The sequence below is a fragment of the Meles meles genome, chromosome 8 (genome assembly GCF_922984935.1).
Source record: "Meles meles chromosome 8, mMelMel3.1 paternal haplotype, whole genome shotgun sequence".
Classification (NCBI taxonomy): domain Eukaryota; kingdom Metazoa; phylum Chordata; class Mammalia; order Carnivora; family Mustelidae; genus Meles; species Meles meles.
In genome coordinates, this window is record NC_060073.1 from 62,331,137 (window position 1) to 62,356,793 (window position 25,657).

Sequence of the window (25,657 nt, forward strand, 5' to 3'; positions counted from 1 at the left end):
CCAAACCGAAGCTGTGTAGGAGCTCGCTTGCCTTGCAATTGCCTCTCCTGTCGATCTCCTTTTTCTTCCTAGAGGCTGGCCGCACTCTTTACCTATGGCAGCCATCTCTTCCACTCTTTCCGTTCATAGACACTTATCAGATACCCACTATTCCACCCCAGGCCGTATGCTAGGCACCAGGGTTTCAACAGAGAACAAGATAAGCACGATCCCTGTTCTCGCAGAGCTGGGAGCCCAGCAGGGGAGAGACACTGAACAACGTTTGACTCAGACCTCTGTGCATATGGAACATAGTGATTTTCTCTGAAAATCAACTTCCTTTCTGCTCAGAATGCCCATCCTCCTGGATTAGTAAGACACTCGACCTCAGCCTTTTTCGGAGTTCCCCGGCCAAGGTGAAGCAAAGGTCCTTATAGGGCGTTCAGGGACCAGTTCTCTCCCCGACCCAGAACACATTGGCATCAATCCATCCAGGCTCATTCAGGGCCGAAACACATGGAACACTCTTGACCCCTTTTGCTCCTGATGAGGTGACTGCCCCATGCCCTCTTCTCTCCCAGAGTGTTTCCCCAGCCCACAGGCATCTCGGAGCAGAATGTCTGGCATCCAGCTGACGGCCCTTGGTTGTGTGTCCTCCCAGGGTGAAGATTCTCCCTCTGAGAGCTCGGCAGAGTCCCAGGAGAAGCAGGACAGCCTCACCCAGATTGCACCAGACCTGACAGTGATCCAGTTCATCAAAGGTAAGGGAGGATATAGAGAAGTGGGACCAGAGAGGCATGTGGGGCCGTCCAGGACCCAGCCCCTTCCTGCCCTTCTTGATTTTTCTTTCACACCTACAGACCCCTCACCAGCACCATACACTCTGTAAGTCTTGACTTAGTTGAACCCTTCTGCCTGGAACATTAGTTTCTATTGCTATCTATCAAAATCTTCCTTGTCTCCCTAGGTCAAGCGCAAGTATTATTCCTCTCCTTCCCCCCAGCAAGCCTGGCTCTCCCTCCTCTCAGCCCTCCAAACCCTCAGGGCCAATAATCCTTGCTCTGCAAGGTCTCTCCAAGACTATTAGGAGAATCGAATAGGGTGATGAATGGAAAGCCTTTCGTATACTATTAAAAAAAAAACAAACCCTCTACTTATATAAGGTATAATTATCTTTTCAATTATCACCCCTGCCCTACTATTAGGCTGACCATGTCCCAGGACAGTAAGTTGAGCTGCCTGTGGTTTAGGAAGGTGATGACTGCAGGCTTTGCTTCGGCGCCCACCCCTGCCCCCACTGAGGACTCTTGAAATAGGAAATTAATCAGGCCCAATTCTTGGAAGTGTGTCCTATGACTTGTTGTTTGGGATACCAGTAATCCAGCCTCCAGTTCTCCAGCCTCCCTGGGGTAAGGGGGAGGGCTGGACCGCATGGGGCTGGGCCCAGAGGCAGGAGGGGCTTAGACTCCCTAACCTCAGATCACTCCCCAGCTGCTGAAAGGCCCCAGCAGGCTGCTCCTTGGGAGAGTTTATTAATCACAGCTTTGGCTTCTGCCCAGAGGGAAGCTGGGGCCAATCACTGAAATTGGATCCTGGAGTGGGTGTCCTGGGCAGATTGTCTCTGGTGGTTTCAGCTTCTCCGTGAGCCTAGAGGAGACTGGGGCGGGGGCTAGCCATAGGCCCTGTAGTTGGTCCGCAAGCCTGGCTTCTGGCCTTTCTGCTGAGTTCCAGAGGGATCAGTGGTGACCTGAGGCTTGGCTTTGAGTACATGGGGCTGTGGGGGAGCCAAAGGAAAGAGGAACCAGGACCCTTCAGCTGGAGGAGGCCTAAATTCTTGGGGAAAGACAGTCCCTGAGTTAGAGAAGGCCCCACTGATGGGGAAGACACAGTCTCTGAGTGGAGAGAAGCCCTAGCTTACTTGATGGAAGAGATACTAAGCTAAGGGAAGAAGCTATCCAGCAGACGTGGCTCTGGGTTCCCCAGAAGTTATCCCTATCTGAGCAAAAGGCATAGCCCTGCCCTCCAGGAATTTTCCATCTGTTCTAAGGACAGGTGACAGATGATGAAGAGATAGACAGTGTGTACAAAGTGCATTTGTGATGGGAGATAAAAGCAAGGAACGAGATCGAGCCCTCTGGCTGCCAGAGAGGCACAGGAATGTGGGTGGCATGGGGTCTAGTAGGTGGAATGACCTTTATGCTAGGAGTCAGGAAAGCCCTGGCAACTGCTGGCCTTGACCCAGCCGCTCTAGATGAAGTTGAGTCCCACCTGTCCAGTGAGGGCACCCGTCTGGCCTGGGCCGATGCTCTCCAAGGCCGCTCGAGGAGGGAGGGAGGCTGGAGCAGCTACGTGGGGTGAAGGCCACGTGTCACACCTTCTCACGTCAAGCTCACTGGCTGAATGCGCCGTGTGTAGGGCAAGGGACTCAGGACGGGAGGCAGGCCTGGGACACGAAAGATGGGGAATTCCACAGCCCCAGCTCCTACCCATCCTGCCCAGACTGTTTGTCTTTATTTGCTGGCTGCTAAGGAAATGGTTCCTGGCCCGGCCCAGGGGGCTAGAGAACTAGCTGACTGGGCTCTGGCCACGCTGTGAGGGCAGACAGAGATCTCCAGCAACAGAGACCCTGGTCTTGCCACTGCAGGAACAGACCCTCCCACTTGGCCCAGAGGAGCCCGGCGCCATCTTTCCCCTCCAATCCCAACTGCCAGGTGGCGGTTTGCTCCTCTGATGTGTCTCCTTTGAAGGGCCTCTCCCCCCTACCCTCCCCACACCTCACGTTAACTTCCAGCTCACCTCCTGTGGGCAGAAACACATGCCCTTCTCTCCTGGCGTTAGTGGAGAGAGAATTGCACGTGTCTGGAGAGAAAGCATTCTTGGCCGTCACCCGGGCTGCCCTTGAAGCTCTTTCGAGCCTTCCCCCATGTCATGTGGTCACGTGCCCTTCAGGTTAGCGGACTTGCAAAGAGGAAACCTGTAAACGAGGCACCAGGTTAGGAGATAACGGGCAATTGGGGTGGTCATCAAAGCCAGACCTGTCGCTTCTATGCCCCTCTATGTGCTTTTGTTCTTGCTGCGCCCCTCCTAGAAATTCCTTTTCCTTCAGATCCATTCTTCAGGTCCTACCTCGAAAAGCACCCCAGCACCAAGCCTGCTTGGTTTTCACCTTCTCTGGAGGTCTCCCTTCTGCCCCAACATCATAATACTGGATCACGTGTTGGCCTGTATGTCCATTCATTTATTCCCTAAATATTTCCTGAGCGCCTGCTGTGCCCCAGGCTCGGGAGATTCAGGAATGAATAGAGCAGACAAAAATTCCTGCTCTGAATGAAGCTTATATTCTAGTGGGGTGACCATAAAATGGCTAAGGGAGTGAAACATGTGGTATGTTAGGTAGAGTGCTGCGGAGAAGAGAAACCAGGGATGGAAGATCGGGGCGGGCTGCTGTCCCATGCTGGGGACACGGGAGGAAAGCTTCAGGTATGGGGTGGCTTAGAAAGAGCTAGAGCAGGACAGGATGAAAAGGCCCGAGTGGGAGAAAGTGAGATGAGTAAGCAGAACAGAATGGAACGAGGTGGGAGGCAATGAGATGAATGGAAGAGGAGGCATGGGATAGAACTCTGTGGCATCGAATTTTAGATGGAATCAAATGGAAAGAGGCACAATTGAGTAGCGTTCAGTCTAACTCAATGGATGGGAACAAAACTGAGTTTCAAAAGTGGAACAGAATTAAATGGAGAGGAGTCAGACATAACGGGATGGAATTGGGCACAGTAGAATTAAATGAGACAGCATGAAAGGAATGGACCAGTTTAAACTGAACAGGACAAGACACGACAGAAACAAAAGGCAGGCTGGCCTGCCCACTCTGACCTGCTCCCCACTCACCCCAACAGTGTTCCCCAGGGTGCTGCTGCGGACCCTGCGCCACCCCATCTTCCTGCTGGTGGTCCTGTCCCAGGTGTGCATGTCGTCCATGGTGGCAGGCATGGCCACCTTCCTGCCCAAGTTCCTGGAGCGCCAGTTTTCCGTCACAGCGTCCTACGCCAACTTGCTCATCGGCTGCCTCACCATCCCGTCGGCCATCGTAGGCATCGTGGTTGGGGGCGTCCTGGTCAAGCGCCTCCATCTGGGCCCCGTGCGTTGTGCCGTCCTCTGCCTGCTGGGGGCGCTGTTCTGCCTACTTCTCAGCCTTCCCCTCTTCTTCATGGGCTGCTCTACCCACCAGATTGCTGGCATCACCCACCCACCTGGGTGAGTGTGTGAGAAGCAGGTGGCGGAGGGCTTCAGGCAGGGGGCCTAGACAAGGCCAGGGGAAGGGGGTACCCGTCTACCTCAAAGCTCACTTTCCACCAGCACCTTCTCCTCTCCTCCCCACCTTGCTTCTGAGCAGTGGGACTTCCGTCTCCTCTCCGTCTCCGAGTCTCCAGTGAGGGTGTCAGGCTCACTAGGAGGGGCAAGGATGGAACTTCGCAGACAGGACAGCTCAGGCCTGGGGAGAGAGGGAAGCCAAGACAGGGCAACCCGCTTGTGTGGCTGGCATCACCAGAGAGGCTAAACCCTGTGGGCCAAGTGGAGGTTAAGGCAGAGGCTACATCAGAGAGCAGGGCCCAGCTCGGCTTCCCTCCTGGGCAGAGGAAAGACCTGCCTCGGAGCCTGCACGCTCTCCATCCCCCGGGGTGGGGGTGTAGAGAGAAGGGGCGAGCAGGGGCTGGAAGACATCTATCATGAACGCTGGAGAAGGGACTTAAGCCCTAGGAAGGGGTAGGTCTAACTTGTGGTTCTTAGAGCCTGGCAGCTAAAATTCTGTTGTTGCATGACCCTAAAACTCAAGGCTCTTTGCCCACATCTGAGGGAGCACCAGGAGGACAGCCTCCTCCCATGCCTGTCTCCCTTCTCGTTTCTCCCTCATCCCACCCTCACACATATGCTCTCTCCTGGTGGGGGCCGTCTTCGAGAGGATGCTGGAAGTTACTTCACTGTCTCTCCTCCAGAATGACTTCACTTTTCCTGGGAACTGCTCCAGGCTAAGGCTGGCCCAAGACCCAGCAAGAATTCCCCAGTTGTCCCTGTTCCCACCTCTCCCTGGGCATCTCCTCCCTCCACCCACACGCCAGCTTTCCCCACCTGAGGGAGGCTTAGTGCTTCTCTCTGGGCCAGGTCTCACATCACAACCTCTCCCCTATCATCTTTCCCCTTCCCCTCCTTCCTTGTCCCTCCTTCTCCCAAACAGTAAGGCTGCTGTGCTGCCTTCTGTCTGGGGAGCCCTTGTTCTAGGCACAGAAGGGGAGCTTTACCCAGGCCCTCCGAAGTCCCTGGTCTGAGAAGAGCCAAGAACTTTATTTTTTTTATTTTAAGATTTATTTATTTGTTTTAACGAGAGGGAGAGCACGTGAGGTGGGGAGGAGCAGAGGGAGGAGAGAGAGAAACTCTTGCAGACTCCCCGCTGAGCACAGAGCCGGACACAGGGCTCCCTCCCAGGACCCCGAGATCATGACCTGAGCCAAAACCCAGAGCTGGCTGCTTAACCGACTGAGCCACTCAGACGCCCCAAGCCAGGGCCTTTAAATGATTTTTTTTCTCTAAATGTAAATGGAAAAAAGTCAGCCTAGCACACTTGACTCTTTCCCTTTTCTTCTGCCTCAGCCGAGCTGATCAACAGAGACGCTGAGGTGCAGAGAGAGGCAGGGACTGCTGGGTGATCCCACAGCTAGTCAGGTGTCCTGCCTGCTCCAACACACATAACTTGAATTTTCTAAGAAAAGGAAGCAATCCAGCCCATCAAGAAAAAGGCCCTTTTCATCTGAGACTAAATTCTGGGAGGAATTTATCTTATGTTCCCCAAGGAAGGGCCATTGAGGAATGGAGAATATTTGCAGAAGTTCAAAGGCTAGTAGGATCTTGGGGCTGAGAGGGGTCTCAGAGGCCTCCATCCGACTCTACCCACCACTCCTGCCGTTGGGAACCTCTAGCCCATCTCCCTGCTCCCATACCTCCATTTTAAGGAGCTCCCCATGTGGAACATCCCTGACAATAAAAAGCTCTGCATGGAGCCAAATCTCTGGCCATTGTTCTCAGGGTGGGGAGCTGGGCTGTGGGGCTGAGAAGTTCATGATCCGAGAGTCGGAAAGCCAGGTCAACCCTGCCGCCTTCTCTCCCACCAGCCACCTGCCTGGAGCGGAGCTGTTTCCAGCCTGCACAGAGCCTTGCTCCTGCCCACTGGACGACTTTAACCCTGTCTGTGACCCCAGAACCCACGTGGAGTACCTCACGCCCTGTCAGGCGGGCTGCACAGGCCGGGCGGTCCAGAAGGCTCTGGACAAAAGTCAGGTGAGTCGGGGCTCCGAGCATTCCCTCAGCCTCCCCTGGGCTCTGCCCCTCCCTATCTTTGTGTACCCATCACACTCTCCATTTTTCCACGTTCTCATTCTGGGGCTCTTCTCTCTGCCTGTCCATCTATCTGTTGGCCAGTCTGTCTCCTTCTGTTGGTCAATGGAGAACATGATTCTTGCAATAAACTTTCATTGCCAGTCTGAGCCCAGCCATGGGCCGGGCCCCAGAGCACAGGGGTGAGCCCGATCTGGTTCCAGCTCTCTGTGCAAGGGAGAGGCGAAAGGAAACAAGTCAGGAATTCCAGGGTGAGGATAGACAGGTACAGACAAAGATGGAAGAAGCTGGGGAGGGTCATAGAAGGCTTCCTGGGACATGACATTTGTGTTGGGTCTTCAAGGATGAGGGAGCCAACTGGGAAAGGGCTTTCCAGGAAGGGGGAACTACAGAAGCAGAGTCCGCACACCCATGCACACAGTGTTTCAAGAACCTGGAAAGAGCTTGCTGGAGCAGAAGCATAACGTTTCAAAGACGGAAAGTGAGGCACAGGCAAAGAACGGCCTTGAATGCCGGGCCACCAGTAGGGACGTTACCAAGAGAGCGTTGGGGAGCATTGTTTAGGCCGACAACAGTGTCAGATCTGTGTGTGATCACACTTGAGGCTGTAGGATGGAGGAAGGTGAGCAGAGGCTGGCCCAGTCAGCCCAGTCAGTCAGTCATTCAGTCAACAAACCTTCCTAGAGCTCCTCCTCTGTGCTGGGCCCTGTGTGTGGGAGGAAGGGGGGTCTGAGGACTCAGAGCCAAGGGACTCTACCCTCAAGGAACTCCCAGCAGTGAAGGAGGCAGAATAAGCAGCCCCAGTGCATACGGTGTGAACCTTAAACAGGTCTCCAAGAGGAGCCGCCCCTCGCCTTTCTCCTCAGTCCCCCAAATGAGAAATGAAGAGAATACCTGCCTTCCTCAGACCCCTAGACTGTAGAAGAGCCTGTGGAAGGGGGTGTGCAGTGTCAGACTGGCCATTATAAGGGGTCCCTTCTCCAGAGTTCCCTACTTTTGTCATGGGGAACTCCTGCTTTTACATCCTGCTGGGCATCAGTGGCCAAGCCCAAGGGTCCTTCCGGTAGGGACCTGGGACACATGGGCTGGAGAGCCCTGGAAAGCTCCTGGCTGATGGGGCTTCAGGCCAGCAGGCGCCACCTAGGGGCTGTGCAGACCCTTTGCATTTGCAATTGTAATCCTGGCCTTCGGGCCTTCTTAATTCTCACTGTCTTTACTTGGTTTCATCTCCCCGAGACCCTTCCAGGGGACCCCAGTTCCTGCCGGCTGGGGCAAGAACCCCCAGGGAACAGTGAACTTTTGCGGATATGGGCCCCTGAGCACCACGGCCAGGTCATCTGTTTCAAACACCGCTCCCTTCTCCCTGTAATTGGCTCTACCTCAGGCAAATTATTTAATCCGTGTCTCCGTTTTCTGGGTCTATAAAACAGAGGTGATCATATTGAGTACCTACTGTATGCCAGCCACTGTGCTGAATGCTTTCCTCGGGTGAATTCATTAAATAGTGAGTAAAGTGCCACACAACAAAGCCCGTGAAAAGTACTTAACACAGGGGCTGGGAAATTTTAAGAACTGGGTAGTCCACATTCCTGTTATGCCCATTATACAGATGGGAAATGGAGGCTCAGGAAAGGACCAGGCATTGCCCACAGTCTTAATGCCAGAGCTGGGATTACAACCCAGGGTTCCAGAAACACAGTGGGCCAGGGCCCTGCCAATCATCCTGCTGACAACAAAATGCTGGGTAAAGTATTGAGAACATTGTCCTGAGGGTATCCAGGCGCTGGCAGAAACGGAAAGCTGCTCAGAGAGGCTGGAACCCAGGAATGTGGGCAGGGTCCTGAAGCAAGCTTTGGCCCCAGCAGGGTTGCAGAACCTACACAAGGGAGTATCGCTTTCTGAGGTCTGGGAGTTCCAGGGCCAGAGGACAAAGCCTAGCCCTCCATCCCGCCAGGGTGATGTCCAGTAGGAGACTCCCCCCCCCAAAACTGGGACCCCTCCAGAGGCTGAAGTCTGTGAAAAGCTGACTCCTTTTCAAGCTGTAAGGAATGGCCCCCAGGCTGGCCCAGGGGCATGCTTGAGGACAGCCTGCACTCTCACCACCACGTGGCCTGGAAAACTTCTAACCCCAGATTCCTTTAGAAGTGGTCTCCACTGCCCGTGTCTTTGGGTGCCTCCCAGGAGCAAAGCCAGCCAGGAAGCCTAGGCTTTTATTCCCTAGAGAACAGGGTTTCTGACCAGTGTGTCCCAGGGAGCGTTGGCCTGTGCTGGGAAACAGGTGTGCAGGGCCAGGTGCCATCAGCCCTCGGGGTGGTCCGCTCGGCCTGGGGCAGCCTGTCACCTCCAGCAGGGCCCTGGCCCACTGTGTTTCTGGAAACAGCAGTCCAGGTTCCTCTTCTGTGTCCCAAGCTCAGCAGGCCCCTGGGCCCAGCGCTGCTGCGATGGGCCCAGCGGCCTGAGCGCTTCCCCTCTGCCCTCCGCTCCAGGCAGACAAAGACTTGCATTGCTCTTGGCTGACACTTTCCTGTTATTTTACATCTGACCTTCCTTCCCTCTCCTCATTTCAGTTTTCCTCTTGGCAAATTCCTATTCATTCTTCAAGAGCCAAATCTAGCACCCCTCTCCCAGGAGGGCTTCCTTGCCCTTCACCTGCTGAAGCCTGGTTCCCATGGTGCTGTCTGGGTCCCTCTCTCCTGTGTTGGAATCTCTCCTTGGGAGTTTCCTCTGTGACCCAGTGCCCTGGAGGACCTCAGTGAAGTAGAAAAGGAGGGACACTGAGCTGGAAAACCTGAGTTCCTTCCCCAAAATACTCTTAAATAGTTTTTTTTTTTTAAAGATTTTTTTATTTATTTGAGAGAGAGAACCTGAAAGAGATCCCCAAAACAATCTTGGTTACTTTGATTCCTGGCACAATCAGGAATTTGGAACATTCTGACATCACCAGGTGAAAGAATGAGCGAGTTCGTGTGCATGTGTGTGTGTCTGATTGTGCGTGCTGTGGGACTGCGGTGTGTGCATTAGAATGACAATGGCGTGTATGGGAGTGTGTGTGGTGTAGTGGAGGGGGGTGAGGGGGTGAGGCTTTCCCAGCCCCTTGCCCTCTTCTGTCCTCTGCTTCCCTCTCCCCACAGCCTCAGCCCCGTGTGTGGAAAGTGTGTGGGCTGCGTACCTGCCTGGCAGCCCCCTCCCCCCCACCCTGGGGCCAGAAAGCCTAGCCTCCAGCCAGCTCTGCCCCAGCTGGTGCCCTCAGGTCTCCCACAAGCCTTTCGGGGGCCTCAGGCACTTGGCCAGCTACTTGCCCTTGGAGGCTCCTGAAGGCTTTTCTCTGCCCCCTTCCTGCTCTAGGTTTTCTACACCAACTGCAGCTGCGTAGTGGGGGGCGGCCCTGTGCCTGCGGGCTCCTGCGAATCGTCCTGCAGCCACCTGGTGCTGCCCTTCATGCTCCTGGTCAGCCTGGGGGCCGCCCTGGCCAGTCTCACCCACACACCTTCCTTCATGCTCATCCTAAGGTGAAAGCGGGCGAGCCCAGATCCAGGGGATCCCAAAAAGTCCTTAACCCAGGCAGGATAAGGGATCCTAGAGGCAGGGTTTGAAGAAGGAGGCCACTTGAGTGTCCTGCCCCTCCCCCATAACAGACCAGGTTCTTCTTGCCCTGTCTCCATCTTCATGGCAACCTACTAAAGTGACGTCATCCTCCCCCATTTATAGGTAAGAAACCTGGGGCTCAGAGAAATTCAGAAGCCAGCCCCAGCTCTCGTGGCAAGCGTTGAGTAGAGCAGTACCGGGGCCAGGGCCCAGAGCCAGGCCCCTACTTGCCCTAGGAGAGGAGAGGCCACCCAGGCACAGTGAGGACAAAGCGGAGCGTTGCCTGACGGCCCATCCCCCAACCCTGCCTGTGGAGGGTGGGTCGGGTCGCAGGAGGGTACAACCAGAAAACCCAGCCCTGTCCATGTGGTTCATGATTTTTCAAGTCCATGAGCCCTTACAGGTCCACCATGGACCCAGCCCACAAGAATACTGCCTCTTGTTCCCTGATCTTTCCGACCATTGTCCTAAGGGTGCCTGCTGGGACTGACAGATTATTACCTGAGGCCAAAGTCAGCATGCCTAGGGTGGGGGCCGGAATAAGGGGACTTCAGAACAGGATAATTCCAAAAATAGGATATTTCATTGTGCTGGGATTATTTTTTTAAACTACTTTTTTTTTTTTTTTAGATTTTTATCTCTTTATTTACTTATTTGAGAGAGAGAGAAAAGGAGCAGGGAGAGGGAGAAGCAGACTCCCCACGGAGCAGGGACCCTGACTTGAGGCTCGATCCCAGGACCCTGGGATCATGACCTGAGCCGAAGGCAGACACTTAACCAACCAAGCCACCCAGGCATCCCTGGGATTATTTTTATTCCTTATCTGTTTTCTGGAAAATTACAAGGGGGATGGCACCCCTCACAAATACAAGAAGACACACAGATCTATAAAACTGGCTGGCCTCCAGAGAGAAGGTAGAGGACTCCTATGTCCCAGCAGGCAGGCAGCCTGTGTGAGAGGAGTTAATTCAGGCAGTGGGCTGCAATTTCTGACTCTTGACACCCACCTGCTGTGGGATCTTAGCCAAGTCACTTAAGCTGTGTCAACATTCATCAGTCTCCTTATCTGTAAAATGGGCTAATGGTAAAACCTATGTCATGCGGGGTATGTAGGGGTTGCAGTGTAGAATGACGGAGCCTGTAGTAAGCACTCCGTAAACACCAGCTGCTGGTATTGCTAAGGAGTAACGAGTCATGGCCTGGGGAATCCTATGCTAGAGCCTCGCATCATTTCGAGAAGTTAGAAGACATTTCTGACTACCTAGTTTTAGGTTTTGCCGAGTATAGGAGGAAGGAGGAGGAATTTGGTGGGCCCAGGGGTCGGGGGAGTGGGTGGGGGGTGTCTGTGAGCAAGAACACAGGGAGGTCAGCACAGAGTCCTGATGACTAGTGGGAGTGCCTGGAACGTGGGTGCTGGGCTCCACAGGTTGAAGGGAAATGGAGTGGGGAGCCTGAATCCACCCCCGCCCCAGCGCCCAGGACCTTCGGACTTGGGGAAGGCTGGCCCTGGGTGCTGAGAGAGAAGGGGATGGTGAGAGTCCCTGGGGGGCTGGGACCCTCTCAATCCTCATGTTGCCGTGTTTCTGTTTGTTAGGGGAGTGAAGAAAGAAGACAAGACTCTGGCTGTGGGAATCCAGTTCATGCTCCTGAGAGTTTTGGGTAAAGAACCTTCCTGGGACCCTTAGCTCTGACACCCACGGTGTGCTGGGCACGGGGACACAGGGGTGAGCAGGACCCAGGTCCTGACCTTAGGGTTCATGGGACCCTGGCAACAGATTGGACCTGGGACCCTGGAGTGGGCGTACGAACAGCAGTAGAGCCTTCTAGCGAGGCAGCACCAGCATAAGGGCTGGGCTTGAGGGCCAAAGACTTATGGGACAAGAGGCCCCAGTAGCTCTGGGTGGGGGGGGTTGTGTCTGCCAGGGAGCAGGGAGGTACATAATGCAGGCACGCCGGACCCCATTGTGCCCTGACCACCTCCTCCTGCAGCCTGGATGCCCAGCCCCGTGATCCATGGCAGCGCCATCGACACCACCTGTGTGCACTGGGCCCAGAGCTGTGGGCGTCGGGCCGTGTGCCGCTACTATGACCACGACCTGCTCCGAAACCGGTGAGACCTGGGGTGGGGGCTGCCAGGGCCCTCTGGGAAAGCTGCTGGCAATACTCCTGGGGTCCTGGGAGAGCAGCAGGGACGAGAGGCCCATTCATATCCCACTGTGAGGCAGCAGGTTCTGTATCTTGTACTGAGCTCACAAGTCCTATGACCCAGCCATGGCCGCTGACTCTTCCAGATGAAGAAAGAGAGAGTTAAAGCAGCCCAAGGTCACACAGCTGATAACTGGCAAAACGGGGTCTTGAACCCAAGTGGTCTAAGCATGGTCTGTGCAGGAAATGTGTCATCATGGTTGAGTGTGTGGAGAATTAAGGGAACAGTCCAGCTGTGAGAGAGAGACAAGGAGTTGAAGTGGAGTTGAGAGAAGGCTCTCTAGGACTCAGGAGGCCTGGTATCCAGCCCAGATCTGTCTGTCCATCAGGAGACCTGCGTTTCCTGGAATGGAGTCTTCCAATCTGTGCAATGGGAAGCCCAAAGGAACATGAAGACCAAAGAGGCTGCTGGGATGGGATAGGAGGTTGGAAGGGACTTGGTGACAGGGCTGGGAGCAGGGAGCTGGTCACTGCCAGCCAGCTCTGCGGAGGGCATGGCTCTGTGGGCTGGGACTGACCAGGGCATTTCCTAGAGGAAGAAAAATCAAATAAGAGCCTTGGTGAGTTAGGCAAACAGGGGAGAGGGAATCTTCTTGTGGCAGGTGGAGTGATCTAAAGTTGCAACTGTCAGGCCCCCTGAATTCTTCAACAGTCAGAGAAAAGCAGGCGTGGCCCAGGCTACAAGTTGGCTAGGGACAAGGGAGGGAGGATGCCCAGGCTTCTGCCCCCCACCCGGTGCTCCTTCTGCAGAGCCTCTCTCCCTCTATCTGGGAAGGGCCCCCATAGGGGTCACCTCCAGGGACTTCCCTGTCTCCCCAACCAAGGCCATGGTGATGAGGCTACTGCCCTGGGTCTGGAGGCCTCTTTCCCTGCCTCCCCCCACAGGGCTTCAATGTCTCTGACTACACAATGAGTGGTGATGGATGACCTTGCTCTGCCCCACCCCAAGGACATCCAAGCCCTAAACAGGGAGGTCCTGAATTCACGGGTCCCTTGGTCTTTTCCAGGTTTGTTGGCCTCCAGTTCTTCTTCAAGACAGGCTCCCTGGCCTGCTTTGCCTTGATTTTGGCCATCCTAAGGCAGCAGGACAAAGACGAGGGGACCCAGGTGACTGTATCTACATCTGGCCTACAGCGGCAGCTGTTAACGTCAGGGCCAGAAAAGAAGCCTGAGGAATCCAGAGTGTGAGCTGGCCCTAGAGGGGCAGGAATACGTTCTCTGGGCCCTTTGCCCAATCTCGGGGGTCAGGGACCCTGTTTTCCAGTTCCGACTCCTCTGCTAATTTGCTCTGTGATTTCAGGCAAGTCACTGACCCTCTCTGGGCCTTTGTAACTCATCTGAACCAAAGAGTTGTCTAGGGGTTTGGTGTGTTAGCCACTTGTTAAGCACGCACGATGGTCTTCCCCCTTCCTCTGCCAGCCAGTCAGGCTGACCTGAAACCAGGCTTTCCTGGCGGAAGAACTGTATGTCTTTCCCCTCAGGCCCTAGAATAGACAAGTAGACCATACCAGGCCAGGCTGCCTTAAACACCTGGTCCTAGCCCAGCTCTGCTGCTCACCTGGAGCAGCCCACCCTCTCTGGGCCGCAGGCACCATCTCTGATGGGTAGAAATGGACTTGCCCGCTTTTAGGCCCCTTTCAGCTATGGCCATCTCTGTGGTCAGGATGCACTCAGGTCTCCTCCCCAGCCCCACTCAGCCTGGAGGCGGGGCCAGGACAGCCTCTGTCAAGAAATATCCATTTGGCGCCCCCTGGAGGCAGAGCCCTGAGCTCTGAGGGGTGCCCACCAGGGAGGAAGCTGGCCTCACACTCAGAACATTCAGGCCAGTCAGGGCCTTCAGCAAACCTGGCGTGAGGGCCTCTGGGGCACTTAGCTGAGGGGGGCGGCTGACTCTGTAGACTCAGGAAATTCTAGTCCTTGCCTCTGGGAGCCACAGTCTGGGCGAGGCCTGGTCTCTGCCTTAGGGGCTCCAGGGCATAAGGAGATCCAGGCCCCACATTTGGGCATTTTCTGACTTCAAAGACCAAACACACTCAACACACATTCACTGGTACTTATGCATGGCCAAGGCTTCACACACTGACCAAGGCCCACCAAAATCACTGTGACCCCTGTGGACTAAAATCTGAATTTCACCATTTCCTTTCGGGTGCCCCAATCCTCACTGCCTAGTGCTCTGTAGATAATGTCTGGTTCTGTGATAACTACGTTTTGGGGGCAACACCTGGTTCTCTATGATGCCTGAGTTGTGTAAGGACCTGTTCTTTGCAAGGCCAAGGAGTGAAACGTCTGGCTCTGGGTAAGGAGTGGGTCTGTGGAATGCTTGGGTCTGAACCAACTGGTCCTTCAGTGGGCCTTGTCTTATTGTATGGCCAGTCTTCTCTGGCCTCTGGGGAGGGGGAGAGAGTTTTCTGATGTACTTAGCCCATTCTGTTGCCACCACACAGCTGACCTGGCTGGGACCTGCTGCGTGGGAAGTAGGAGACAGAGCTGTCAGCCGTGGCTTCCCAAGCCTGGTGTCCAGCCCTGTGCTGGAGGCAGGGGAGAAGCTGGGAGGCAGGAGGAGGGAATTGGGGGCCCATGTGGCTCGGGCCCTCCGAACAGCTCCTGTGGCTGGACTGTGAGGTTCTCCCACGTGAAAGAAGAGGAAGACGAAGGTACAGAAGTTCTAACTCCCATTTTGATTCTACTGGTTGATACCATCAAATGTTTAATAAATATCTGAGCCTGTATTTATCGATTTCAAGGTTTCTTCCAACAAGATGAGGCCATTCACATGTGTATATTCCTTCTCCTTCCCTCCTGTTTCCCAGGTTTTGCAGAAATAGTCTGAAATTATAGACGCGGCTTATTAAATTTGTTCTTGCATAACGTCCCTTATATTACAAAATTCCTTTCTTACAAAGTGCATTAGAGTTTGCAGCAACCACATTATTTCTAGTTATTTAGATTTAAGTTTTACTGGATTCATTGCTCACTGTTATTTCTTGCATATGACATCGTTCCCTAGCTGTATATTCTGGTCTAATTTTCATTTGACTGGGTTACTTCCTCTAGTAATGGTTTCAGAAATGGAATAAGGACATGAAGCTTTCCGAGTCCTCACCTGTTCAGATTCTCATTCGCATTTTACAGAAGAGGAAACAGTTCAGAATGAATAAGCAACTGGTCCAAGATCATATAGAACATAAATGGTGGAGCCAGGGTTTTGTGGGAACGGAAGCTTATACACTTTGGGGAGCCCTCTTTAAGAAGAGTGGCTCAGTGGGTTAAAGCCTCTGCATTCGGCTCAGGTTATGACCTCAGGGTCCTGGGATCGAGCCCCACATCGGGCGCTCTGCTCAGCGGGGGGCCTGCTTCCTCCCCTCTCTCTGCCTGCCTCTTTGCCTACTTGTGATCTGTCAAATAAATGAATAAAATCTTAAAAAAAAAAAAGTAGAAGAGCACAAAATTCGGTAAGAAAGTGAATATTTATGTAGAATGAGAAAAGAAGTCAAGGCAAATACATCACACAATTCAGAAAAATAGCATCTATTTTACCAACAGTTGCACACACGTCTAAAATACGTTTTCCTCCCCTGATGACTGGCAGGATTTTCTGCAGCCTAGCTTCTGGTTCTGTCATTGCAAACCTCTTTTCCCTCTATTGCCCCGGTACTGTTCGGAGCTGTTCGGAGGGCCAGGCCACATAAAACACATTTATGCCCCAAGATGACCTCTGGGTATGACACCTTGATGTCACAATGCTGAGTGAGTTGGACAGTGGGTGGGAAGATTCCTAGAGGCCATTCTCTACCTGCAGGTGGTTAGCAATGAGTTATCTAGAAACAGAGGTGACTGAGAACCATATAAATACATCCCAACAAACCCAAATTAAGTTGATCCCCAACTCACCTGCCCCTTAGTCAGATCCCAGAAATGCCCATTGGCCTGTCCAGCCACTTCACATAAAGAGGAACTGGGACACAAGTAGTTGGAGTAGAAAGAACTAGCAATCTTAACTACTTGTGATTAAAATTCCTCACCTTTGCAAATTTCCCAAGAACACGACAATGTGAACACATTGCAGAGGCCCCTCCCTGGGCCTGAGGAGAGACGATGATACTCAAGCAACATTAGCTTCATGCTGAGTCTGCCTCTGGATCGAGCTGAGATTTGAAGGAGAGGGTGAGGTCCTTGTGCTTAAAACCTCCCAGGCTGGCCGGGGGCAAGAAGTCATCACAAGAGAGACATATGGCTGAGAGCCAGGGGTGGAGCAGGTGAGCACTGGAGGGGATCCCAGTGACCAAGGAAGTCCAGGCCAATGAGGACCCACAAGAAATTACATCTGTGAGCTCACTTTCTTCTTACCCAGCATCCAGAAGCTGGGAGAAAGGCATTGTTTCCATGCTAGAGTTGACTGGTAGTAAAATCCAGCAGTTTCTCCTGGAATCAGAATGAACATCCTGGGGCGCGTGGGTGGCTCAGTGGGTTAAGCCTCTGCCTTCAGCTCAGGTCATGATCTCAGGGTCCTGGGATCGAGCCCCACATTGGGCTCTCTGATTAGCAGGGAGCCTGCTCCCTTCTCTCTCTCTCTGCCTGCCTCTCTGCCTACTTCTGATCTCTCTTTCTCTGTCAAATAAATAAATAAATAATCTTAAAAGAAAAAAAAAAAGAATGAACATCCTGATGCCTGGCTCAGAGGCCCCTCAGCCCATAGACCCATGCTAGAGAGCTGCAGCAGGGACATGCCTCTCCAAAGCCTGGAGCCAGGTGCCATGCGTGGAGTGCAAATAAATGAAGAGAAAGAACCCACAGCACCTTCACCATTCTTTGGCCCTAATGAATCCTTTCACCTAATAGGCCCCAGCGTGTGTTCTCCCCTCTACCTGAAGGGACTTCTTCATCCCCACCCCATTGCTGGCCTCTCCATCCCACTTCATGAAGTCCTACTCAACCTTCCAGACCCAACTCAAAGGCCACCACCTCTAGGGAGACAGCCGGGTACAGGTAATGGAGAGTGGATGACAATCAGCTTAAAGAATGATGAAAGATGGATCTGCGTTAAAATCACACAATCAAGGGGCGCCTGGGTGGCTCAGTGGGTTAAGGCCTCTGCCTTCAGCTCAGGTCATGATCTCAGGGTCCTGGGATCGAGCCCCACATCGGGCTATCTGCTCAGCAGGGAACCTGTTTCCCCCTCTCTCTCTGCCTGCCTCTCGGCCTACTTGTGATCTCTGTCTGTCAAATAAATAAATAAAATCTTTAAAAAAATCACACACAATCATATAAACACCTGAGCCTCTCATTTCAGAGGTTGGGGACCATCTGAAGCCTGGCTGTAGTAGATCTCCAGTGGAGTGGAGTGAAAAGAACAGAGGTTTAGAGTCAGAGAGATTTGGGTTCAAATCCTGACTGCCGCTTATTCACAGCGTGACCCTGAATAAGTGATTTAATTTCTCTGTTTCTTCACTTGTATAGTAAGGCTGGTCATTCCTATCTCCTGTCTCCAAAAAGTTGTGAAGACTGAGTAACAACACACTCGCTTAGAGGCAGCGCACTGAATGACCGATATTTGTAAGTTTCCTTCCTCTGTCCCTAAAAGAATCTAAGGAGCACATAGAGCATGGGGGCGGGCCCGGGGTGAAGACAGAGGGAGGAGGCACCACTGAGGGGAGACAGACTCCCTTTGCTGCCCCCGCTGCAGCTCTGCTTGTCCCCTAATCTCCCTTCCACTGTCAGCCAGGGCTCAGCCTGCCCAGTCTTATCTCTCCCCACAGCCAGCCTGGGACAGCTCTTCCCAACTAGATTTACATTCTTATTGATTTTCTTTCTCCCTTCCAGAGCAGTCCCTTCCTCTGCTTCCCCTTTTGCTATAAAATGGGCTTACCCTGGGAAACAGCAGATCTGGGGCTGGCCAAGAAGTGATGGTTCAAGGTTGGATTCAGCCACCATTGACTCATTCATTCAACAACCCAACCGACCGACAAATCCTACACGGCTACTCTGCGCGCACACACTGGCACTGCTGGGGACGCAGCCAGGGTCGGATACAGCAAACTCCCAGGGTAAGCAGACAAACTGACAATCGGTAACAAAAGCATGATCCGTCGTACAGGAGAAGGAAGAAGAGGAAGCCATAAACTCTTCCTGGGGCCACCAGGAAAGGCTTCCAGAAGAGTTAAATCAGAGCTGACATAGAAGATTAGGCAGGAAGTCTGCAGGTAGGGAAGACGGAAATGGGCATGAGAAACACCAGGATGAGCAAAGACAGGGAGGCACGAGAGAGTAAGGTGCATCTGAGGCACGATATGAGAGCAATGTGGCAGGGGTGTACCATGTGTGCAGGGCAATCGGGGGAGACTGGAGAGCTGAGGCTGGGGACACCAGAGGGGACCAAGCCTTAAGTTCCCGCTGAAGGCTTTGGATATCTTCCTGAGGGCAAGGAGGAGCCCTTGAAGCATTGATTGATGGATTATTCCATTGACTGGTTATTTTAAGCAGGGAGTGACAGGACAAGATTTGTGTTTTAGAAAGGCTGCTGGCTGCACCATGGGGGCTTTGAGTGGAAAAAGGAAGCTGGAGGCCAAGAGCTCAGGCAGGAGCCTGGTGCACTAATCAAGGGGAGAAGCAGGAGGCCTTGAGCCGGGTCAAAAGAGGCATCCTAGAAGTGGGGGCATCTAAGCTGAGACTTGAAAGATGAGTAGGAACACACCAGGTGGAGAAGTTGGGTAGGGTGTCCAGGGAGAAGAAACCGCACAGATAAAGTCTCAGCATACAGAAAGTTCCCGGAAGGCTTGGGGAATTTCCACTAGTTCAGCTGGGCTGTGGTGTGGCCTAACAGAGAGGTCATGGTGAGGGATGAGGCTGAAAAAGTGGGTCGGGGCCTTCAATTTTTCTCTGTGTTCTCTGTCTCTTGAAGATAGACTGGGGTGGGAGAAAAGAGGGAGCACTTACCACTTACACAGAGATCGCTATGTGGGGCTGCCTCCCTTCTAGACTGTGAGAGCCCTGGGTCAGGGGTGCTCCATACTCAAAGCAGACCTTTCCATGACCAGGACCCTTGGCATTTTCCAAAATCCCCTCATGCCTGATCTTTGAGGTTTCCTGGTGAGACACGTGGAAGGAGGATTATATTCCCCATACAGCAGACAAAGAAACCACGGCCTGAGAAAAGTGCAGGAACTTGTTCAAGGTTACTCAAAAGCCTCTTAAAACTCTGCTGTTTTTTCTGATACAACTTCTTGTCCCAGAATCACATATACATACTAGATAATAGAGCGGCTGCTAACTAACCTGGTTGGAATGAAAAATAAAAAGGAGAGAAAACACATCAAAGAAAGAGACCACCTCCTCCCATTCCCAGTTCCTCTACCTTCAGCCTGCAGACATTCCAGCTGAGAAAACAGAACCAGGTTCCTTCTGCGCTGGAATCCAATAGCTATGAGGGCACATCCCAGCCCTGCCACTTTCCAGGTGTGAAAAGTCACTGCCCTCATATCAGCGTCAGTTTTCTCATCCTAAAAACAGAAAAGCAAACTCCACCTTTCGGGAACGCTGCAAGGATTTAATATGACAATATAGCACTCCAGTAGTTACAGAGGAATAAACTACTCCAAACCTCAGCAGCTTAAAACAACACGTGTTCATCATCTCACACAATTCCTGAAGATTGAGAACCCGGAAGTGGATAAACTGGGAGACTGTGGGGTCAAGACCTCCCATTGGGCTGCAGTCAGGGGTCAGCCAGGGCCGCAGTCATCGGAAGGCTCAGCTGGGATACACTTCCGGGATCACTCTGTGGTTGCTGTCAGGACTCCGTTCTTTGCTGGAAGGTGGTCAAAGGGTTTAATTTTTAGGTAAGCCTCTCCAGAAGGGTACTCTTGCCTTGGTGGCTAAGTACCCCTGGAATGAATGACCTAAGAAAGAGAATGTGTGCTGCCAAGATGGAAGCCATGGTGTCTTTTATAATGGAATCTTGGAAGTGGAAGACCATCACTTTTGCCACAGTCTTTGGTCACACAGACTAGCCCTGGTACAATGGCGGAGGGGCACACAAAAGAGTGTGAATACCAGGAGATACAGATCATTGGAAGCCATCTGGAAGCTGGTTACAAGTGGCCAGAGCAGTCTGGCGCACAATAGGTACTTAGTCCCTAGTAGCTGCTGTTATTCCCCCAACGCTTCTAGACTAAAGGGGACAAGATCTGAACATGGAAAGAAGAGAGAGCTCGGCAAAGTAGACTTGAATTGGGGATGCTCAATTACATGGTAGAAGAGGGTGTGCTGGACAAGGGTGGAGACCAGGGCAGGCTCCCTGGCAGACGTGAAGAGGACAGGGGAGGCCAATTCAGAGAGGAGACAGTAAGTATGGCAAGCACTCCTGGTTGCCTTCCCACAGCCAATTCCCTCTTCTGTGTTCTAGTAGCAAGGTGCCTAGCCACAGGGATAACCAAACCATTCATGGAAATGTCTTCCTCTCACCAGTGAGTAGTCTGAGTGAACATGGGACCTCATTTTGGTCAATGAGATATAAGGGGATGGTCTGCTTGCAAAGATCCCCTCCTGGATAAGACAGGGGCATGAGAGGAGAAGACCCTTTATGTCCCCATGGCCTTTCTTCCTGCTTGGGAAGACGTGGTGCTTGGTGCCACATCAGCCATTTTGTGAGGCAGAGGAGACCCTCTCAGAGCTTAGAATGGGGAAAGCCTAGGTCGTTACACATGGTTGAGTCCCCAGACAAACCTGGATCTACCTTCCTTTGGTCTCCTTGTTAAAGAAACAAAAGGCTTAATTAAGCCTCTTAATCAGGTATTCTCTCACTTGCATTCTAACTGATTCAATGAGCAAATATTCCATTTCCCTCTGGAGTTATTTCTTTTTTTCCCCCAAGGAAGACAGAGTGGAAATATAAACAGGAAAGTGACTTGGCCTGGGAGGCAGGAGTCCTTGGTCTAACCCCAGCTCTGCCTGTGAGTTGCTCTGTGATCTTGAGCAACTCCCTGCCCCTCTGGACCTCCAATAATTATAGCTAATATTTATTGACTGCTTACTGTGTGCCAAGCACTCCTCTAAGAGCTTCCCTTGCATTATCTCATTCAATCCTCACATCGACTATTATTCTCTTTATTTTATGGATAAAGAGACTGAGGCCCAATATATTAGGTAATTTGTCCAAGGTTACATACGAAGTTAGTGCTTAGTGCTGGATCTCTGGATTCTGCATTTGGGCTCGTTCTCTCTCTAAAAGCCCAGGCTCCTGACCATAGTACTGTACTGCCTGGCAGTAAAAGGAATTCTCTGGACAAAATGACCTCTAAGGGCCTTTCCAGCTCAAATATTCTTTGATTTGCTGTCCCATTTCTAGCTACATGATGAACAAACCAGCTTATCCTAGAGAAAGAAATAAAGACTGTCTTTAGCCCACTGAAAAGCTGTCATGTGAGTGGGAGATTAGACTTACTCAGTGTAGCTCAGAGGACAAGAACTGGACCAGTGTGGGGACACTACAGGGAAAGAGTGCAGCTTACATAAGATAGACTTTCTAGTTGCCATTCAGCAGGGGGTAGAGGTAGGCCCAGAGGTAATGACTCTCCTGTCATGAAGCTCATGCAAGCCTATGTTTGATAAACCTTTGACAGAAGTACTCCACTGAGTAGAGATGGGACTAAATGGCTTAAGCCTTATGGAGGAAATTAAATGGAATAATATGCTTGATACTCCCAGCACCATAATTGATACAAATAGTGGGAGTCCATAAACTGGGGTTTCTTTTCCCTTTTGACACTCAGATTCTTGGATTTTAAGATTCTCTAATACGGACTTCTGGCTCTTCGGCTCTAGTATTTGACAGTTCTACAATTTTAACACACTGTGTTCTGCCCTCCCTGCTAAGATGCTACGGTTTTAATAGTCTAACTATCCATGGTTGTGTGGCTCTAGAAGATGAGCAGTCTATGAGTTTGTAACCTACTGGTTTCTAGCTTTAACAATCCCAGATTCAATAAAGTATCTCTCACCCACCCCAGAAACATGAAGGAATTGATCCAAATGCTGTGCTTGTGTGCTTCAGGGGGCTGGACATACTTGAGGCTACTCCGTCTGCCCATTTTATCACTCCATCGCTATCCCCCCATCCCAGCTTCAGGCTCTCCATTCCAACCAACCCTCCTCCTTGATCTCTACACCTCCCCCACTCTGCTATCTTTCCAAACACCAAGTAGGTACATTCACTCTCTATCTGCTGGTGATTATTCACTGAACAAGGACCTCCTCTGCGCCCAGGTCTGTGCTTGCTCCAAAGGTGATACAGGGAATGAGAAGGCACAGTCATGATTCTCAGGAGGCCTAAGACCTAGGGATCCAAGCCTCTTGTTTTCCTTTAAGCTCAGCTCAAGCTCACCTCTACCAGAAAAATTTCCTTGATTAACAATATCTAGTGCCAATAACCTCAATCACAGGCATGAAGATCTGAGCTCTTACGCTGGTTATTGTGCATATTTTAACTCGTCTGGCCATCCTGTCTCCCTGATTATAATTGAGGTTTCCCCCTAAACCAACAACATGTCTCCTCAGCCAGACCAATTTTTCGGGAGGAAGACCAGGTCTTCCCTGTAAGACTGGAGGCTCCATTTAGACATGGGCCATGCCTCCCTTGTATCACACTTGAGTTATATTTAAAGACAGAGTGACATTCCTCCACCAGATTAATAAATCCTCAAAGCCAGTTCATGACTCTATCATTGGACTGAGGATTTTATAAAAGCAGAAGTCACATCTCCCTTTAAGATGGGGAAGTCCCCAAGGCCAATAATTGGGCCTCCACCCTCATACTGGGGTCCATCTCCCTGAAAGCAAAGGGTCTAGGACTTTCCCTTCTCTTCCTATTTATTTCTTCAATCCTAGCTGAGGACTCTGGCCATAAGAAAGGATATTTTCCCTAAAGAAGATAAACAAACTAATGGAAAAGGGAAGATTCAGAAGGCACAATAGGAACTCAAGCCTCTCCCCAACAGCCCAGACCTTTTCTTGCTATATCCCGGGCCATCTCCTAAAAGCTAGCTGCCGGCCCTCTACCCAGAACGGACCCTTCCCAGTTCCTCCCAGCAACTCAGAGCAGTAAGTGAAGATGTCAGCACCTTGGACAGCGCCCAGCCCATTACAGTTCTCGGAGCCAGCGGAAGCCAAGCTCTTGAACTCCCTTAGCCTCTGGGTGATGGATTTCCTCGTTTCTCAATTTGATTAAAGCCCAGTAGATAACCAGAGCGCCTTGTTCCTTTCTCTTCTCTCTTCCTGGTGAACATAATTAACTCCGTCAGGCTGGGAATACTTGCTCTTAAATACTGCCTCCCCAGCCCCCACCCAGTAACACACAGTCAAAAACATTTGGAAGACACACATTCCTTCCTGGGGAATGGAGGTGGGAGAGGAAGCTTTTCCTGAGATATATAGGGGTTGTGACTAGAGACTGAAAAATGGTGGCTGGGTAAAAAACCTTGAGCTGAAGGTCAGGAAATCTGTTCTGGCTTTGCTGCTAATCTAGATATGATCTAGAACTAGTCACATGCCATTTATGAGCCTATTTTTCCACTTATAAGATGAGGATATTGGGCTGGAGGATCTCAAATGCTGTGTTCAGTGCTAAGATTCTATATGGGGGTGGAAGGAGCTTTAAAAAAGAGAGAGGGAAAGAGAGCTGCCTCGGGATACATAGCAAGCTCATGGCAAAGTTGGTTTTGAATTCATGACTCCTGACTTCTACTTCAGTGCTATTCCCCTTGCACAGGACTTCCCCTTTATCCATATTATGGAATTTCCTGCCTGGGAATGAGGCTGGGGAGGTTGAAGACAGCTGGGATTGAGTTTATTGGTGCCAACAAAAGAAAATAAAATTTAAGATATGTGGAAATGTTGATGTCTTTGTAGAGAGCAGAGAACTTAGTAGAAATAATTAAAATTAGGGGAAAAGGATCCCTGATAGAGACAGAAATTGAACCCCAAACTCAGAGAACCCCAGAAAGCTTTTGTTACTTCTCCAAGGCCATCCAGCAATGCAACTGCAGAATCCTCCTACAGAGAAAGAGTAAACTCTTATCCTGATTAAGTGTTGGGGGTATCCCTGTCAGAGAAGGGAAAATATTAATCACCAAGTATGTATTAGGTTACTAAAGTGTGCCCAGTTCTGTACTAGGTACATTAGTGGGGGTATAAAGAATAACATATGACATCTCTCCTCTAGCAGATATGTTATTTCTTCTACTCAGAATTATATGTAATGCATTTATGTATGCCCAAACACCATTGTTCTATTAAGACACAAACCAAAAGTTTATCCTGGTGGAAAGGCATCCATAACCATATCCAGATGCCACTTCTCCCTCCTCTGAATCCCCAAAGCATTTTCTTTGTCCCTGTTTCACAGTACTCACCATCATTTGGTTTGTGGGCTCCCAAAGAGTGAGCACCTATATTTCACTCACTTTTAAATCTCTCAGAATACTCAGCACAGACTTGAAATGTAATAGAATCCCAGAAAGTACTCGATGCATGGATGGATGGATAGATGGATGATGGATATAGATGTGTGGATGTATGTATGGGTGCATAGTTTTATTGGTAGATTGTAGATGAATGGAAGGATGGACAGTTAAGTACATGCTCAGACAGGGAGAGAGAAATGTATAGATAGGTAAATAGGTTGGTAGATAGGTAGGTGGATGGACAGATGATTGAGTGCCTGAATGAATCTATGGGCAGCTGAGTGGAATGGTATTTAAGCAGATAGTGGGGTTGGTGAATGGATGGATTAACATACAGTTGGATAGTTGTATGGGTTAATGAGTGGATGGATAATTACATAGTAATTACATGACTGTGTAAGAAGATAAATGTTCGAGTAGATGGAAAAAAGAATTATGGGGAAGAAAGATGGAGATGTTCCTAATATCACAAAGATCATTTTCATGGAGACTTTCCACTGTCACAAAAATGACAATGGGGATTTGCTGAATCTGTGCATAAGCGGAGTCAAAAGTGTGCTAAAGCCTCAAAAGATCTCAGGCAATTTCAGGCTGTATTAGTGGAACTCTAATATCAAGATCAGAAAATGTCAGTCCTGCCCTGACCTGAGCTGTTCACATGGCCCTGGAGTCTGTATTCTGCTCCGTGCATCTGGAGAGATGATGATCTCCATGACTTGTCCACATAAGAAATGCAGTGAGGAGTAATATATAAGGTCTACCAAATGAGGAACTGGTGAAAGAAGCAGGTGTTCATCCTGAAGAACAACCATCATATCTCAGGACCTAGCTGGCTGTCCTGGGGCATGGCCTGTGGCCCCAGAGGCAAAACTGGGTCCCAGCAGAAGTCACAACACTGATATCTCAGCCCCATGCAAGAAAGGTCATCATACAAGGGAAGGACTGTCTTAAGGGAGTGAGCTCCCCATCTCTGGGGGTACACAAGATCTGAGATTTATCTATAAATCTCTTCTCTGAGATTTATCAGAGAAGCTGCAAAGTGA

The 25,657-nt window shown here is 51.2% G+C and overlaps 2 protein-coding genes and 1 long non-coding RNA gene across 7 annotated transcripts in view; 2 read left to right on the plus strand and 1 right to left on the minus strand.

The window, feature by feature from the left end:
• SLCO2B1 (solute carrier organic anion transporter family member 2B1) overlaps positions 1-14,897 on the plus strand; it is a 44,137-nt gene extending 29,240 nt beyond the window's left edge. For 4 of the 5 annotated variants that reach the window (XM_046017574.1, XM_046017572.1, XM_046017575.1 and 1 more), the window contains 7 exons: positions 641-740; positions 3,876-4,233; positions 6,144-6,309; positions 9,712-9,875; positions 11,546-11,610; positions 11,941-12,061; positions 13,164-14,897. In XM_046017574.1, the coding sequence (XP_045873530.1) occupies positions 641-740; positions 3,876-4,233; positions 6,144-6,309; positions 9,712-9,875; positions 11,546-11,610; positions 11,941-12,061; positions 13,164-13,344 (1,155 nt within the window). In that variant the 3' untranslated portion in view covers positions 13,345-14,897. The remainder of the gene's footprint in view (positions 1-640; positions 741-3,875; positions 4,234-6,143; positions 6,310-9,711; positions 9,876-11,545; positions 11,611-11,940; positions 12,062-13,163) is intronic. The other variant, XM_046017576.1, reaches the window with a different exon arrangement.
• LOC123948783 (olfactory receptor 2AT4) overlaps positions 1-25,657 on the minus strand; it is a 110,464-nt gene that overhangs the window by 63,964 nt on the left and 20,843 nt on the right. The window lies entirely within an intron of this gene.
• Positions 17,321-25,607, plus strand: LOC123949880. The gene is made up of 3 exons (XR_006820091.1): positions 17,321-17,712; positions 17,980-18,203; positions 19,194-25,607. It is a non-coding gene; the product is annotated as an uncharacterized LOC123949880 (long non-coding RNA).